The sequence below is a fragment of the Lemur catta genome, chromosome 18 (genome assembly GCF_020740605.2).
Source record: "Lemur catta isolate mLemCat1 chromosome 18, mLemCat1.pri, whole genome shotgun sequence".
Taxonomy (NCBI): Eukaryota; Metazoa; Chordata; class Mammalia; order Primates; family Lemuridae; genus Lemur; species Lemur catta.
The window spans coordinates 6,001,947-6,018,386 of NC_059145.1; the positions used below are offsets into that span (position 1 = coordinate 6,001,947).

The 16,440-nt window shown below is 58.5% G+C and overlaps 2 protein-coding genes across 3 annotated transcripts; both read left to right on the forward strand.

Moving 5' to 3' along the window:
* The first annotated feature begins 96 nt into the window (after window positions 1-96).
* Window positions 97-7,882, forward strand: DDX41 (DEAD-box helicase 41). Of its 2 annotated transcripts, none has more exons than XM_045530542.1 (17): window positions 97-236; window positions 2,566-2,676; window positions 2,966-3,125; window positions 3,215-3,289; window positions 3,415-3,475; window positions 3,597-3,733; window positions 4,168-4,240; window positions 4,373-4,526; window positions 4,604-4,740; window positions 5,599-5,761; window positions 5,978-6,109; window positions 6,390-6,461; window positions 6,594-6,690; window positions 6,830-6,979; window positions 7,069-7,140; window positions 7,256-7,366; window positions 7,520-7,882. In XM_045530542.1, the coding sequence occupies exons 1-17, from the start codon at window positions 192-194 to the stop codon at window positions 7,654-7,656; spliced, it is 1,887 nt and encodes a 628-aa protein (XP_045386498.1). In that variant the 5' UTR covers window positions 97-191; the 3' UTR covers window positions 7,657-7,882. The 2 variants fall into 2 exon arrangements, with proteins under 2 accessions (XP_045386498.1, XP_045386499.1); XM_045530543.1 differs by lacking the exon at window positions 97-236 and adding an exon at window positions 2,326-2,475.
* Window positions 7,883-9,722: 1,840 nt separating this feature from the next.
* On the forward strand, window positions 9,723-14,181 carry DOK3 (docking protein 3). The gene is made up of 5 exons (XM_045530545.1): window positions 9,723-10,030; window positions 10,952-11,257; window positions 12,839-12,938; window positions 13,028-13,200; window positions 13,281-14,181. The coding sequence occupies exons 1-5, from the start codon at window positions 9,965-9,967 to the stop codon at window positions 13,968-13,970; spliced, it is 1,335 nt and encodes a 444-aa protein (XP_045386501.1). The 5' UTR covers window positions 9,723-9,964; the 3' UTR covers window positions 13,971-14,181.
* The last annotated feature ends 2,259 nt before the right edge of the window (window positions 14,182-16,440 follow it).

The following is a 16,440-nucleotide window of genomic DNA, read 5'->3' on the forward strand; positions in this document are numbered from 1 at the left end:
GTGGGGAGTAAGGTGAGGGATATACTCAGAAGCATGGGATCTGCCATTATTGAACAGGTACTGTGCTTAAGCAGGCTGGCATTGTTTCCACTTACTCCTTGCAGCAATCCTAAATGGTATTATCCCATTTTACAGACAGGAAAGACTTGGCTGAACTCAGTCTGGCCAATTGGGGTTGAGCACAGACCTGTATGACTCTGACATCCGTGCCCTTTCCTCCCATTGAGAGGACTTTGGTATGTGAGCCTGGAACCGCCCCTACCCTGCTCTGTGTCTGTTTCCTTCTTTGTAAGATCAGTGAGTTGGAGGGGCTGGACTTGGTCTCTGTGCATCTGGATGTGAGAAGAGTCTAGGAAAGCCCTGAGGCCTCTATGGACCGTGCACCTGAAGCCTGGACCGTTGAGGTTTCTCACACTGACAATGTAGTCAGGGGAAGTTGAGGATAAATTGAGTGTTTTATACATTAGATCTTATTTTCCAATGGGAATGGGACGTGTAGCCAAAGTCTTAAAAGTTAAGAGGATAATGAACTCTTCTGTAAAGTAAAGCAAACTACCTCATCCCCGCAATGGGATGTTTTGTAAATTCAGGTTTTAATATAATGGGTTTGCTAAAAATGCCCCACACATAATTGTGTCCAAACTCCTTACCCCCAATGTAGTTTTCTCTACCAGAACAACTCTTAACTTGAGCTTATGTGGGGAGTACCCTGTCTGGAGACAATGGCCACATCGTCACTAAGAGCCATGGGTGGATGGAGTGAGCAGAACCAAAAACCATGCCCTCTTCCCTGGCTCCTTCCCCTGCCAGGTTGAGCCCTATCATGGGACTGGTGGTGAGTGTCAGCTTCCTTTTCTAAAGGGAAACCAACAGCACTGACCACAGCCTTACAATTCCTGGTCCCTGGCCTTCACCAGTCCCCAAGGTGGTGTGGACACTTCCTGTGAAACCTTTCTTTGTACATTCATTAGCTCTGTTCCTCTTTCCCTTGAACTCTTGCACGAGACTCCTGCCCTGTAGTTGGACTGGCACAGCTATCTAAAATTCTGCTTCATCATTCAAAAATTGCAGGTGTGATCAAGCAGCCCATCCATCTACAGAGAAAGACTTATTTGAGTGTCATTCGGGGGCCTTCGTGCCTGGGCCCCTGCCTCCAGTACTTGCCCTAGCCATGCCTGATGACCTGTCTGCAGGGAGGTCCTGCAACCTCAGGTCTCCTGACTTCTGCTCACATATTTCCCTCTTCCCAAATTACCCTTCTTTCATGAATTCATACTGATGCTCACATCCCAGCTGAGAAGCCATTTTACTTTAAAAACCATGAAAATCCTTTTGCCCAGCCTTTGTGATACTTCCAAAAGTGGTACCTTGCCTGAGGATCGTTCTCCTTAATGTGAAGACTAGTTACCTGTCTATGTTTCTGTCTCCTCAACGCATCCATCAGCTCCTCCCCCACCAGGTGTGTCTTGTTCATCCTTTATCTGCTTCAGCACTGTGCATAATGCCCAGCACGTGCTCACATGAAACACATGAATGAAGGAAAGTACAGCAGTGACCAGGTCATTCCGCTTTCAAAGTCTTTAATGAAGTTGAAATTACTTGTACAGTCATGGCTGGTGTGCTCTGGGCCCAGTCTCCTTTTCCAGCCTTGGGTCTGGCTACCCCAGCTCACCCCAGCCGCAGTGGTCTTTTTCTGAGGAATCTGTACTTGCACATGGCCAGACTTTGACTCTGCTGCACCCTCGCCCAGGAAGCCTCTCCACTGCCTGCGCTGAGATCCCCACCCTTCCGTGGAAGCTCAGATCCAACGTCCCCGCCTCTGGTTCCCCAGGCAGTTAATCTCTCTGAGCTGTCATAGGATTTACAATAGTAATCGTTTACATTTATACAGGGCCTTACGGTTAAAAACCACTGTCATCAGTATTCTATTTATCCCTCACCACTCGGAACAGAGAGGACACCAGCCAGGGCCCGGTTGTGCCGCAAGCCCCGCCCTACCGCGACAGCCGGGTGCGGGACGGAAACCCGCTCGCCCCGCCCCAGAGCTCTCGGCCACTAGAGGGCGCCGTGCGCGCCGGCGGCGTCACGCTCAGGGCCAGGTTGGGCACCTGGCAGGCTGCCCGGTTGCGGACCAGCGACCTCCACTCAGGGCGTCGTCTTCGCCCGGGCTTGGTTTGAGCCTTTGGCGCATGCTCCAAATCCTCCAGTGTCCCACAATGCCTTGTCTGACGCTTCTCAGCCCTGGCAACAGTCACGAAACCAGTCACACAGGGTGTAGGCGTCGCGCCGCACGAGAACGCACTTTTCTCGGGAGAAAAGTTTGTCCCTCTGCGCGATCCGTAACTCTGAGGTCGTTGCTAGGTGCCGATATCTGTTTCTTCATACCTGATTGGCTTTCGCTCAGATAAGGCGGGGGTTTTGCCGTGGCGCGCATGCGTGGGGCAAAGGATGGAGGAGTCGGAACTCGAGCGGAAGGTGGGAGCGAGCCCGGGGTCCTTGCGGCGGGGAGGGAAGCTGGAGTGAAGGCGGGGCACCCAGCTGGGCCTGACTCCTGCGTATTTGCAGAGGGCTCGCACTGACGAGGTGACTGCTGGAGGAAGCCGCTCCGAGGCGGAGGATGAGGACGACGAAGACTACGTGCCGTATGTGCCCTTGCGACAGCGGCGGCAACTACTGGTGAGGGGCTGTGTCGAAGGAGGAATGGGGGCGTGGCCACCTGGTCGCAGTGGCATGGGGGGTGTGGCCCGGCCTGCGGGGCGAGGGCGGCTGTCTGAGGTGTGTCAGTATACGGGAGCGTGACCCCCAGGCAAACGAGGGACTGACGACCTGATCTGAGGGGTAGGGCAGCTCTGCGCCTCGGGCACAGAACCCTTGCCCAAAAGCCAGGGTCCTGACTCAGGCCCTGTGGGCCCGATGCTCCATTCTGTCTTGGGCTTGACTCTGGGGGGCACTGGTGGAACCTCAGCTCCAGAAGCTGCTGCAGCGAAGACGCAAGGGAGCTGCAGAGGAGGAGCAGCCGGACAGCGGCAGCGAGCCCCGGGGAGATGAGGACGACATCCCACTGGGCCCTCAGTCTAACGTCAGCCTCCTGGATCAGCACCAGCACCTCAAAGAGAAAGCCGAAGGTGGGCTGGGCAGCACTGCCTAGGCGGGAGGGGAGAAGCTAAGGCTGCCACTCTCTTGGTGTCTCTGTGACGTCTGTTTCTTATCTCAGCCCGCAAGGAGTCTGCCAAGGAGAAGCAGCTGAAGGAAGAAGAGAAGATCCTGGAGAGTGTGGCTGAGGGCCGAGGTATGGTTGTGGCCAGGGCAGCAAGGAGGTACACTGAGCGTCTTCCCCACAGCGCCATGTTACATCTCAAGGGATCTGGCCTCCCAGAAGCAGGAGCCAGCCCTGAGGCGCATCTCTTCCCTCAGCTTTGATGTCAGTGAAGGAGATGGCAAAGGGCATCACGTACGACGACCCAATCAAAACCAGGTATGTCTTTCCAGTCTGCGTAGTTGTCCTTATTTAGGATGGTGTGTGGCTGGGACTAGCAGGGACACCCCAAGGCCTGCTGTGCTCAAGGCCTTCCTTGATCCCTGCCACCTACCCATAGCTGGACACCACCCCGTTATATCCTGAGCATGTCTGAAGGGCGGCATGAGCGTGTACGGAAGAAGTACCACATCCTGGTGGAGGGAGATGGTATCCCGCCTCCCATCAAGAGCTTCAAGGAAATGAAGTTTCCTGCAGGTGCCTGGAAATGGGGAGAGACACCGCACTTTTAGAATCAAGCATCTGTGAGGTTGTTTCCTAGCCCCTACTGAGGTCAGCCACATCAACACTGGGCCCAGCCACTGGAGACAGAGGGCTTTGAGGAGGGGGTTCTTTAGATTTCTTTTCAGTTGTCCCATCTGTACGTGTTCACTATCCTCTGTTGTTACAGAGCTTCAGTGGGAGAATGATGTTGGGTTTAGACAGACTCAGGTGCAAATCATAGTTCCACCTAGCCCACGGGTCGTAGACAAGTCTCTCTCTCTTTTTTCTTTCTCTCTGTCTCTGTTTCTTTTTCTGACCCTTGGTTTCATCATTTGCAACCTGTGGGAATAGTGCCAATTTTACAGGCTTTGGGGCTCTGATAAAGTACCTATGAGTCACAAGGATGATGCTTGGGTTGTTTTCCATAGCCGTCTTGAGAGGCCTGAAGAAGAAGGGCATCCATCACCCAACGCCCATTCAGATCCAGGGCATCCCTACCGTGTGAGTGTGGCCTGTGGACCCGGGTTCCCTGAGAAGGGTGTTGACAGGGAGGAGCAATGGCTGGGTGTCCAACTGGAGAAACAGTCCCTGTCTTCTGCAGAACTTGACACTCAGGCTGTCCTCTCCCAACAGTCTGTCTGGCCGTGACATGATAGGCATCGCCTTTACGGGTTCAGGCAAGACGCTGGTGTTCACACTGCCTGTCATCATGTTCTGCCTGGAGCAGGAGAAAAGGTTACCTTTCTCCAAGCGTGAAGGGCCCTATGGACTCATCATCTGCCCCTCGGTAAGATAGACTGGCCTGAGAACAGGGCAAAAACTGGGGCCACCATCTGGTGCCAGCCTTTGTCCTTGTCCCTGCAGCGGGAGCTAGCCCGGCAAACACATGGCATCCTGGAGTACTACTGCCGCCTGCTACAGGAGGACAGCTTACCACTCTTGCGCTGTGCTCTCTGCATCGGGGGCATGTCTGTCAAAGAGCAGATGGAGACCATCCGACAGTGAGTGTTGGCACCCCCTACCGCACAAGCCACACCAGAGCCCCCAGGGAAGCTAAAGGACCCTTTAGCCATTTCACAGACCTTTACTGAGGTCCACTATGGGCCCAGGCCTCACGGAGCCCCTAGTCTAACGGGGAGGTTCACTGGGGAGGGACAGAAGGATGTGGCCAAGTACTATGGGAGCACAGCAGATAGAATGGCCCACCTTGCTGGGGGCATCTAAGGTAGGAGCTCAAAGAAGGCTTTGTGAGGAAGGTAATGTTTAAATTTTGAAGAGGGGCAGTCCAGGCAGAGAGCACAGAGGTGGAGGGCCCAGGGAGGTCAGGGTCATCCAGTTGTCTGTCAAGGAAGCTGAGGTATTGGGCAGGGCTGGATCCCCTGTGGCACCTGTGTCCGTCCCATGCAGTGCAGATGTCACCAGAGGCCCTGGATCAGGCCCTGGGCTCACAGACAGGCCAGGCCCCATCCCTATTTCTGAGGCATTCCCAGTCTCAGGGAAGATGTGGGCACAGAAAAGATGAAAGTCAGTGTACTAGGAAAGTGAGCCCATCAGGGCTCACAGAGGGGCTATGGAAGTGCACAGTGAAGCATCTCTGGGGATTCAGGACAGTCCTGGGTGAGAGGAGTGACCAGGAGAAGAGGGAAGGGTGTGCTGGCCGGAGCAGTGGCCAAGAAGACTGCAGCACCTTCCACGAGAGAGAGGTGTGCTGTAGATGGGACAGGGTGGTGGGAGTGGCAAGGAGGGCACAGGTGAGAAAGACAGGAAGGAGGGCAGAGGGCAGAACAGAGGCAGGGTGCCTGCCAGCCTCTAGGTGACAGCAGGGAGCCCCAACCTCAGGGTCTCTCCTTGGTCACCAGTGGTGTCCACATGATGGTGGCCACCCCTGGGCGCCTCATGGATCTGCTGCAGAAGAAGATGGTCAGCCTAGACATCTGTCGCTACCTGGCCCTGGACGAGGCCGACCGCATGATTGACATGGGCTTCGAGGGTGACATCCGCACCATTTTCTCCTACTTCAAGGTGCCCGCCCCCTGCCTGGCCAGGCACCCCTGCATCACCCTACCCCCCCACACACCACATTGAACTTCGGAGGGCCCCACCCTCTGCTCCTGCTCCAGGGGGGCTGTGTCCCAGCTGTTCAGCTTTCCCACACCCCATCTCCCACGTGCCCTCATGCCCTTGGCCCAGCCCCACCCAGTCCTCCATGCCCTCTGCCCTAGCCCCTGCCTTCCTCAGGGCCAGCGGCAGACCCTACTCTTCAGTGCCACCATGCCCAAGAAGATTCAGAATTTTGCCAAGAGCGCCCTCGTAAAGCCTGTCACCATCAACGTGGGTCGAGCTGGGGCGGCTAGCCTGGATGTCATCCAGGTGGGCATGCACTCCCGATGGGTGGTCTCTCACCTGTGAGGACTGGATCTGTCGGGGCTCCCTGGAAGCTGATTGGAGCAGGGGATCCACCTTGTGGGCATTTGGGGTTTCATTCAAAGCCCCTGGCCCTTAGCCATGGCCATTTTTAGGGTGCCCAGACATTGGTCGCAAGAGGCTTCTGGTCACCTCCTGGTCCTCATTAGGTGGCTGGCCTCTGTGGCAGGGCCTTGGCTGGTGAACCTAACCTCAGGATCACCTGACCTGGCCCCTGTGGTGGCAGGAAGTGGAATATGTGAAGGAGGAGGCCAAGATGGTGTACCTGCTTGAGTGTCTGCAGAAGACACCTCCACCCGTGAGTGCCACCCATGCTGGTGCCAGAGACCCCAGGACAAGGGAGAGGGTGGAGGGACAGCATACTGGGGAAGGTTGAGTGGAGGCCCAGGCAGAGTCAGCCCCTCTGAGTAGAGTTGGCCTTCCCGGACAGGTGCTCATCTTTGCGGAGAAGAAGGCAGATGTGGATGCCATCCATGAGTACCTGCTGCTCAAGGGGGTCGAGGCTGTAGCCATCCATGGGGGCAAAGGTCAGGGTGGTGCATGTGTTGGCATGGACCCTACTGCCATAGCAGCCCCTCACCCAATCCCTTCCCCTGCCTGGCCAGTTTGCCACTACTCTCCAGTCTTCTGCTGTAGCTCTAATGGCTCCTACTTGGCCCTCCCCAGACCAGGAGGAACGAACCAAGGCCATTGAGGCATTCCGGGAAGGCAAGAAGGATGTTCTGGTGGCCACAGATGTAGCCTCCAAGGGCCTGGACTTTCCTGCCATCCAGCACGTCATCAACTATGACATGCCCGAGGAGATCGAGAACTATGGTAGGAACTCGGGGGCCAGGCATGTGGGACAGGCAGGGGAAGGGCCAGGCCAGGGCCCCAGCCCCTGGGCAGCATCCTTTTCTCTGCAGTGCACCGGATTGGCCGCACCGGGCGCTCAGGAAATACAGGCATCGCTACCACCTTCATCAACAAGGCCTGTGGTGAGTCTGTTGCCAGAGATACCTCAGCCATCCTGTGGGTCCTCCGCCTGTGGCCACCCAAGTTCTGGCTTCAGGGCCCAGGGTGGGGCCTGATGACTCCCCACTGTCTCCCCAGACGAGTCAGTGCTGATGGATCTCAAAGCCCTGCTGCTGGAAGCCAAGCAGAAAGTGCCACCCGTGCTGCAGGTGCTGCACTGCGGGGATGAGTCCATGCTGGACATCGGAGGTGACTGCAGCATGGGAGGCACAGCGGGGGGCAGGGGAGGCGGGAAGGCGGGAGCACCACGCAGCAAGTCCACGCCAGCGGACTGGTGGGAGGCCCACGGTCCCGGCATGAATATAGCCTGTGACCTTGCTGACAGCCACCCCCATTCCCCAGGAGAGCGCGGCTGTGCCTTCTGTGGGGGCCTGGGTCATCGGATCACTGACTGCCCCAAACTCGAGGCTATGCAGACCAAGCAGGTCAGCAACATTGGCCGCAAGGACTACCTGGCCCACAGCTCCATGGACTTCTGACCCGACTGTCTTCCTGCCCCGCCAAAAGGCCTCAGGCTCCGGGATTCCAGCCACCCTGTACACACACACCAGCCCCCTGGGCAAGAAGCCAGCATCCTCGGCCCAGCTGGCCTGGGCTGGGCCAGGCCGGGCCAGGCTGGGCCTGGCTGCCTGCTCCCCATGTCCCCCAGAATTACTGTTTTTATTCCCCTTTGCCCCAGCTCCCATTAAAGCATAAGCTCCTCTGTCTTGGCCCCAGGCCTGCCTCTGTGTTTCACCTCATCTGCCCCCCTGTTCCTGGGCCAGCCTCACCCCCAGAGGCGAGGCATCGGCATCTCCCATCACTGCTGCCAGCACCCAGCCTTGGACTTGGCTGCGGAAGGAGCCTCCCAGCCTCGCCCCCTGTGGGGACTTGGTGTCTCTGCTGGGCTGCCTGGATTTATGGCTCAAGGAGGGACCACATTGGTGGGCCAAGGAGAAGTGGTCGGGTTCTCTGGTGTCCTTGCTGACTGTTGTCACGCCCAACTTCAATTTTCCTGTCAGTTATGTGATGCTCCGGGGGCTCCTCTTGGGGCCCCTTGGGAGGCCGCTCCCTGCTGTGGGCCCTCCGGCCTGTCCCCCCAGGAGGAACCGCAGCTCTGCACACTGAGGAGGCAGCACATGCCACAGAACTGCCATTCAGGCCACATGTGCCTAGTGACCCTGTTCTGCCCAGTGCTGTGCTGCGCTGCGAGGATCCAGGAGAGCAGGAGACGACCACCTGGGGCGCTTGCAGATGAGTGGGATAGACAGACTCAGACCCGAATAAACGTGAATGGTCATCACAAGACCACAGGCAGATGGAACAGGATTTCAGCATCTGGCAAGAGACAGGCAGAGGCTCTGTTCACACAGTTCCTCTGTGCCAGGCATTTTGTGTGTAAGGCCACGTGCTTATCCCAGTGGGACAGCAGTTGCTTAAGCCATGTTTGTCACTTGGTGTGTGGCCTTGGGCAATTTTTTGAGCCCTGATTTCCTCATCATTGAAATGGCGATGAGAATGCAAAGGACATGGCATCTGAAACTGCTGGCACTCAGGGCTGCCACGGGCACAGTCAGGTGCGGGAGGCCATTAGAAAGTATTTCCTGGCCACAGCTGGGTGTGGTGGCACGCCTGTAGTCCAGCTACTTGGGAGGCAGGAGAATCACCTGAGCCCAAGAGATCAAGACCAGCCTGGGCAATGTAGTGAGACTCCATCTCCCCAAACAAAACAAAAAAGTGTATTTCCTGGCAAAATACATGATGCCCAAATGGCATTTCTCAGCCTGGTTCCACACATTCTTTCCCAGAAATGGCACTGAGTGAATGACATGAGGGTGTTCCCAGAATTCAGATCCACACACCGAGCCCCAGTCGTGGGCTCCTGCAAAGCAAAGCAAAAAACGGGCCCCTGGCAGGACTCACAGCTTTAAAAGAGCATGTGACCTCCCCAGGGGCCCAGTGGGGGCTGCCACCCACTCTCACGTGGCTGGATGCCCGGTGTGCACGTGTACTCCAAGGGCCCCTGTGCTCTCAGACAGCGTGGAGTGGGTCAGGGAGGGCCTCCAGGAGGAAGAGGCAGCCCACTTTTCCCCAGGCTGCGCAGTGGTAAGGGTGCCTTGGAGGGGCTGGGCTGGGGGAGGTGGAGGCCAGAACACAAGCCCCTGAGTGCTGGGCTGAGGAGCTCAGGCTGGACCCAAGGGAGGGACAAATGGCTGGTTTTGGGTTGATGGAGAGCCACAGCAGGCCCGCCTGGGGCCGTGGTTTGCGGGAAGACGCTAAGGCAGACTGGGCAGCCGCCGTGAGGATGAGGAGCAGCAAGGGAACATGAGAGATTTCAGAGAGAAAGCAGAGCAGAGCAGAGCAAGGCTGGCGACTCTCAAACCAGGACTTGGTGGGGAAGCCAGGAGCCTTCAGGTCTGGCTGAAAGAGGGTGCTGGCAGGGTGGGTGTGGGGAATGCAGGTCACAGGCTGCCTGGGTGGGACGGGGGAGGGGTCAGAGCCTGTGACCCGGGAGCCAGACGCTCACACCCAGCTGACCAGGTGCAGGCCTGGTCATTGGCCCTCGGGGGCTCTGAGGCTCCCTCCAGGCAGATGTGGGCACCTTGGGCCAGCCAGGGCCCCACGGGAGAAATACGTGCTGCCCCTCAACCCTTTAGCTAAAGCCGGGGCTCCCCTCCCCCCATCCCGCAGCCGCCTCTGGACAGAGGGAGCGGAAGTGGCCAGAAGGGGAAGTGTGAGGAGTTCCCGTCCAGCCTGTCACCAGTCCTCAGGTTTTCGAAGTGGCAGCCCTGTGGCCTGGCCGTGCCCATGGAGCCTGTGGAGACCCCTGTCAAGGATGGCGTCCTCTACCAGCAGCACATCAAGTTCGGCAAGGTGAGGAGCCCCGGCTGCCGGAGACAGCGGCCTATGCCCGGCTTCGGACAGCTCCCCCAGCCCTGGGAGACCTGGGCAGGGCGTCAGGTGTGGGGGCCAAGCCAGGCTGCGGAGTGGAGCAGAGACCGGTTCCCAGCCGGGGGGGCCAAGGTGGCCTCGTTTAAAGACGGAATACAGGAGCGGGGAAGGGCCTAAGAATCAAAACCTCCGAGCCAGGCAGAGCCCAACAGCCTTCTGACCCTGCTAAGAGTGGCACCGAGGCCCCTAGGAAGGGCTGGGGGCTGAGCTGGAGGAGCCTTCAGACGGGACCCCACGGTGCAGCAGGGGGTGTGGCTCCTAGTGCTGGGAGTGAGGAGGGTCCCCTCTCGTGGCAGCAGCCCTCGCACCCCTGCAGCCCAGCTGCAGCTGCTGCCCAGGCAGATAAACGGTCGGTTTCCTCTGCTCAAAGTTATTTGCATGTTTCCTTCCTTGCCAAGATGAGGTTCAGGCCTCCCTCCCACCCCAGCCTGTGGTCCGTGGCCCAAGTGCCCTTTCTGGGGGAGGAGGAGGAACCAACATAATGGCAGTATCAGGTAGTCTGTCCTAGCCACTAGATCTTTTAAAGGCGTAATCCAGTAGCAGCCCCAGTCTCGTGTTCTCATGGCCTTTTAAAGAGAGACAAAGACACTGGTCCTTATGGAGGTCACAGTTAGGAAAGGGCGGGGTGAGATTTCAACCCGGGACTGACCCACCCCAGGCACAGACTCTTGCCCCTGCCAGCCGGCCCTGGCAAGGCCTCCGCCCCTGGCACCCTGAGGAGTTGGGGGAGCAGAGGCCCCCTGGGTGGCTGGGAGTGTTTGCTGAGCAGCTTGTGCTGAGCTGAGCCACAGGGAGAGTCACCACCCAAGGGTCTCCTCTCCCACCCTCCTCTCTCTTCCCCAGAAGTCCTGGAGGAAGGTGTGGGCTCTGCTGTATGCAGGAGGCCCATCAGGCGTGGCACGGCTGGAGAGCTGGGAGGTCCGGGATGGTGGCCTGGGGCCAGCAGGTGACAGGTCCCCAGGGCCTGGCCGGCGCGGGGAGCGGCGGGTCATCCGCCTGGCTGACTGTGTGTCCGTGCTGCCGGCCGATGGCGAGAGCTGCCCCCGGGACACTGGCGCCTTCCTGCTCACCACCACTGAGCGAAGCCACCTGCTGGCCGCGCAGCACCGCCAGGCGTGGATGGGCCCCATCTGCCAGCTGGCCTTCCCGGTGAGCGAGCGGCTACTTGTCCACCCTCCCCGACTTGTTCATGCTCACACACATCCTGTCACTCCACAAGTGCTGCCGAGCACCCCCACAACTGGGACACAACCCAGGAACCTGAGTCACGATTCTCAGATGGCCACGAGCTTGTGCTAGAGAAAATGAACAGGCAGTGGCAGGGGCGTGGGGCAGCATCGGCAGGATGGTCAAGGAAGGCTTCTCTGAGGAGGGGACAGTGGGCCTGAGGACACACAAGAGCCCACGAGGCAGGTCTGAGGAGTCGTGAACAGAGGTAGCAGGGTGGGCAAAGGTCTGGAGGCCGCAGGGTGGGAGTTCTGTCCTGGCACAGCTGGACGGGCAGAAGCAGGCAGGAGCTTGGTGGGAGCTGCTGAAACCGCTCTGGGCCATGTGCATGGTGCGGGATTTCATTCTGAAAGAAAGGAAAAGCCTTTGGAGGGTTTACGCCAGGCTTTGACAGTTGTAAAGCCTCACAGGGTTTGTGATGGACCAAAAGGAAATGAGTCTGGCGGTTCCTCAAACAGTTAAAGTTGCCACATGACCCAGCAATTCCACTCCTAGGTATGTACCCAAGAGAATCAGAACAGGGGTTCAAACAAAACTTGGACACGCATGCTCACAGCAGCACTACGCACAACCGGCAAAAGGCAGCACCAGCCCACATGGCGAATGCATAAACGAAGTGTGGTCTGTCCACACAGTGGAATGCTGTTCAGCCACAAAAAGGGGTGACATGCTGACACAGGTGACAAGGCTGAACCTTGAGCACATGATGCTAAGTGGAAGGAGGCAGACGCAAGAGGCCACATTGTGTACGACTCCATTTACACGAAGGGTACAGAACGCGCTGCTGGGCTGGGGAGGGGAACGGAGTGGGTGCTGATGGATATGGGATTCCCATGTGGGGTGATGAAACATTTCTGGAACTAGATAGTGGTGATGGCTGCACAACCTTGTGAATATACTAAATATGCTAAAATAAGGGGACCAGTGAGGAAGCTGTTGCATTTGTTACATTTGTGCCTGGCCATGCTACCATGGGCCAAGGGTCACGGTGGAGGTGCTGAGAGTCAGAGAGTGCCAGGACACGCTAAAGGACTGGGGATAAGGGGGAGGGAGCAGGGGAGGGAGGGATAGAGAGGGCAGGGGCAGGGCAGGCGGTGGCAGTCACTGGGAGGAAGACGTCTGGGGCCATTGCTCACCCCTACCCTTCTGCCTCCTCTCTCCTCCAAGCTGTCAGAGAGCCCGTCCCTCGCTGAGCTCAAGGCCTGTTGGGACATCTCTTGTGTGCCTAAGGATTTGTAGCTCTCAGACACCCTCAAGCACAACACCTCTTCCCCACCCGGCACCCTCAACGGGCAGCTGTGTGGGGCCTGCAGCCCCATCTGGCAGCTGGGGAACAGGTCAGAGGGGCCCAGGCTCATGGAGGGTGTCAGGGCAGAGCTGGGACTGGCACCAGGTCCCTGGATGCCCTTGCTTGCCATGGAGTCCTGGGATCCTGACCCAAGGGAGGCAGTGTGGATGAGGAGTGGGGTGGACGCCAATCTCTGACTTGAGCCCATTCCCCAGGGCACAGGGGAGTCTTCCTCAGGATCAGGGCAGGCTGAGTCTCCCAAGAGGGGCCCCGTCCCCATGGAGGAAAACTCCATCTACTCCTCCTGGCAGGCAGGTGAGTCGAAGGGGCTCAGGGCAGCCTCAGCCCACCACCCAGGGCTGGGGGCTTGGGGACTGACGGGCCGCCCTCGCTGCCTGCCGCAGTGGGGGAGTTTCCGGTCGTGGTGCAGAGGACAGAGGCTGCTGCCCGCTGCCTGCTGAAGGGGCCCTACCTCCTGGTGCTGGGCCAGGACGCCATCCAGCTGAGGGACCCCGCCGGTCCCCAGGCCGTCTACAGCTGGCCCTACCGCTTCCTGCGCAAGTTCGGCTCCGACAAGGTGAGGTGCTGGTCCCTGTAGGGGGGTGGCAGCACCTTGGCCCTCCAGAGGCTAATCCCTGCCGTGTCACCTGTGCCCAGGGCGTGTTCTCCTTTGAGGCCGGCCGCCGCTGTGACTCTGGCGAGGGCCTCTTCGCCTTCAGCAGCCCCCGGGCCCCCGACCTGTGCGGGGCCCTGGCTGCTGCCATCGCCCGCCAGCGGGAGCGGCTGCCGGAGCTGACCAGGCCCCGGCCCTGTCCCCTCCCTCGGGCCACCTCCTTGCCTTCCCTGGACCCCCCTGGAGAGCTGCAGGAGGTGCCACTGGGGCCCGAGCCGCCCACCTCCAGGAGGGTGCGCCTGGCTGAGCCCGGGCCCCAGAGCCTGCCGCTGCTGCTGGGCCCGGCGCCTGAGGAGCCAGCAGCGTCCGGGCTGTACGCAGCCGTGTGCAAGCGGGCCAGCGGGCCCCCGGCCACCGCCGAGCACCTCTACGAGAACCTGTGCGTGCTCGAGGCCGGCCCCTCGCCGCCTGATGCGGATCCTGACCCCCAGGAAGGCCCCAGCGCCCGCAGCCCCTTGGCCAGCCCCGTCTACCACAACAGCGAGGACCTGAGCTGGCCCGGCCCGGCCCACGACAGCAGCCTGGAGGCCCAGTACCGGCGGCTGCTGGAGCTGGAGCTGGACAAGGCAGGGGGCACCGGCCGCCCCGGCGCTCAGCCAGGCTTCAAGGCCAAGTTGGTGACGCTGCTGAGTCGAGAGCGGAGGAAAGGCCCTGCCCCCTGTGACCGGCCCTGAACACCGTGCAGAGTGGCAGCTGGAGCAGAGAGGCGCTCTCCCTGGGACAGGAGGGTGGGCCTGTGGGCAACCAGTGGGCATCTGTGACACAGCCCTGTGTCTGTTCTGGCCTGTAGGACAAGGCAGGAAGCCTGGGAGGACCCCACACCCTGCTCTTCCCTCTTGCCATGTGCAGTGTACAGACTTGCCGATAATAAAGCCCGCAGCTCCAGCTCCCTGGGTCCTCCCCGTGGCCCACAGCCCGCATCTCTTGCCTTCAGCTCCTGGCAGGGACACTCGGGGGTCCATGTGGGCACACAGACCCTCGCTCACATTCACTGCCACACACACCAGTTCCCTGTGCTGGGTTCCAGGAACACAGATGACCCGGGCCTGACCTCTGCCACCCGTGGGCTCAAGTCCACTGGAGGAGATGGACAGGATGTAGACAGTCATGGCTGCACATGGCTCCGCACAGAGAGAGTGGGAATGAGACTGCAGGCAGCAGAGGAGGGCAAGGGGAGGGAGCCGCCAGGCCTGCAGATGGGAGAGGTGCCCTCTGGATGCAGCTTGAGGGCAGAAAGGGCTCCGCCAGGCGGGCAGGAGCCCGGGCTTTCTCGGCTGATGACGGGCACTCGTAGGCCAAAGGCAAGGAGGAGCGCATGGACACAGGGGTGGGCCGAGGGGCAGAGGGAGGGCGCGGAGCATGAGGAGGAGCCGGGTCTCATCCTCAGGGCAGGAGCGGGGTGCAGGTCAAATTCGAATGAGCCCAACTGGAGACCAGGAAGCCTGAGCTGGGGAGGAGGCAGTGGGATGAGGAGAGGTGGAAGGGCTTTCACAGATGTGCACGCAAAATACTTGCTCCCTGCTGAGACTCAAACAATTTGCAGACACCTCCGGGAAACTCAGGCTGCTTTTTCATCAACTACAAGGATAGAGATGAAATGACAATCGGGCATTTTCTTTCAGGAGGGCTTCGCTGCGAGCCTACTCCGTGACAGGCACTTGGGACACAGCTGTGTTCAGGACAGCCTCGCTCCTGTCCTCAAGGAGCCGACATTCCCGAGGGAGAGAGGCAATTTTCTGTGCCTGCAGCCTGCACACAGCATCCTGCCTCCGGGGATCTGGCCTTTGGGCCCTTGACCTCCACTTTGCTCAGCCGCCATGCCCTTGGCACATCCTGAGCCTTGTCTTCACAAGAGTGATGTGCGTTTTTGCCATGTTATGTACGAGCATCCTCCTCTGGCCACCTCCTCTCCTTCTGGAGCATTCCCTCTAGCACAACCAATACCGCTTCTGTCCAGCCACATCGACCTACAACGACCCTTTTCTGACTGTCTTCAGGGCCCTGTCCATGCTTGTCCCACTTAGACTCTGTGCTCCACCATGGAGTCACTCCCTTGCTCTTCTCTCTCTTGTCATCTTATTTGTCTGGCAAAGCCCCCAGCCCTGGGTAAACCCAACCCTCCTCTGTGTCTGCACCCTGGCAGCTGCCCAGAGCCAGAGAAATTCATATAAGCAGGTGAGTGCATCCTCACTGACACTGTGATCGCAAACCTCAAATAGGCAGGCTCTTCCTGCTGCCCAAAGACCCTGTGCCCTAGAGTGGCAGCTTTTCTCCTCCCCAAGACCTTCAAATCTTCTTCTCTCTGTCCCCACCCACCGTCACCTTGCAGACACATTGGGGAAATAGCATTCAACAGAAGTGAATACCTTCAGCCTCCCACTACCACATCTACAAGTATGCTAGCCTCTGCCCTCCACCGGAGGTAGTGTCTGTCTCCAGTATGTGCTCTGATCCCGGCTCCTCTGCCCTCCTCAGAGCTTGGCAAACTGAGCTGTCTCCTTTCTCCCCCTCTCTCCTGGACCCATTCATTCTATCATCACCATCATCATCATCATTTCCAGCCACACACAAACCTGCTTCATAATTTCACATCTTAAAAGAAATCTTCCCAGGGTGCGGTGGCTCACACCTGTAATCCCAGCACTTTGGGAGGCTGAGGCATGGGGATCTCTTGAACCCAGGATTTCAAGACTAGCCTGGGCAACATAGTGAGACCCTGACTCTACAAAAAACATTTTTAAAAATGAGCCAAGCATGGTGGCACACACCTGTAGGAAAAGAAACAAACAAACCTTCCCTCCACCTCATACTTCCCTTCAGGCACCTCCCCATCTCTCAGTTCCTTTTCACAGTGAAACTCCTCAAAAGAGTTGTCTATTACTCTCATTTCCACTTTTCTCGCCTCCTATTCTCCACTCACTCCAGTCTCCCCTTTGTCCCCACAACAACATTGCATGGCTCTTATCAGAGTCACCAACCTCCTTGTTCCCCCAAACAGAAACAACCTGGACTCCCTCAACTTCTCAGCAGCATCTGACAGCCCTTCTTGAGACACTGCCTTTACTTGGTTTTCCTCCTATCTCACGGATCTCTCCTTTTCCGTCTCTTCCTGTCCCTCTGTGGGAGTTCTTCCTGGAGTTCTAG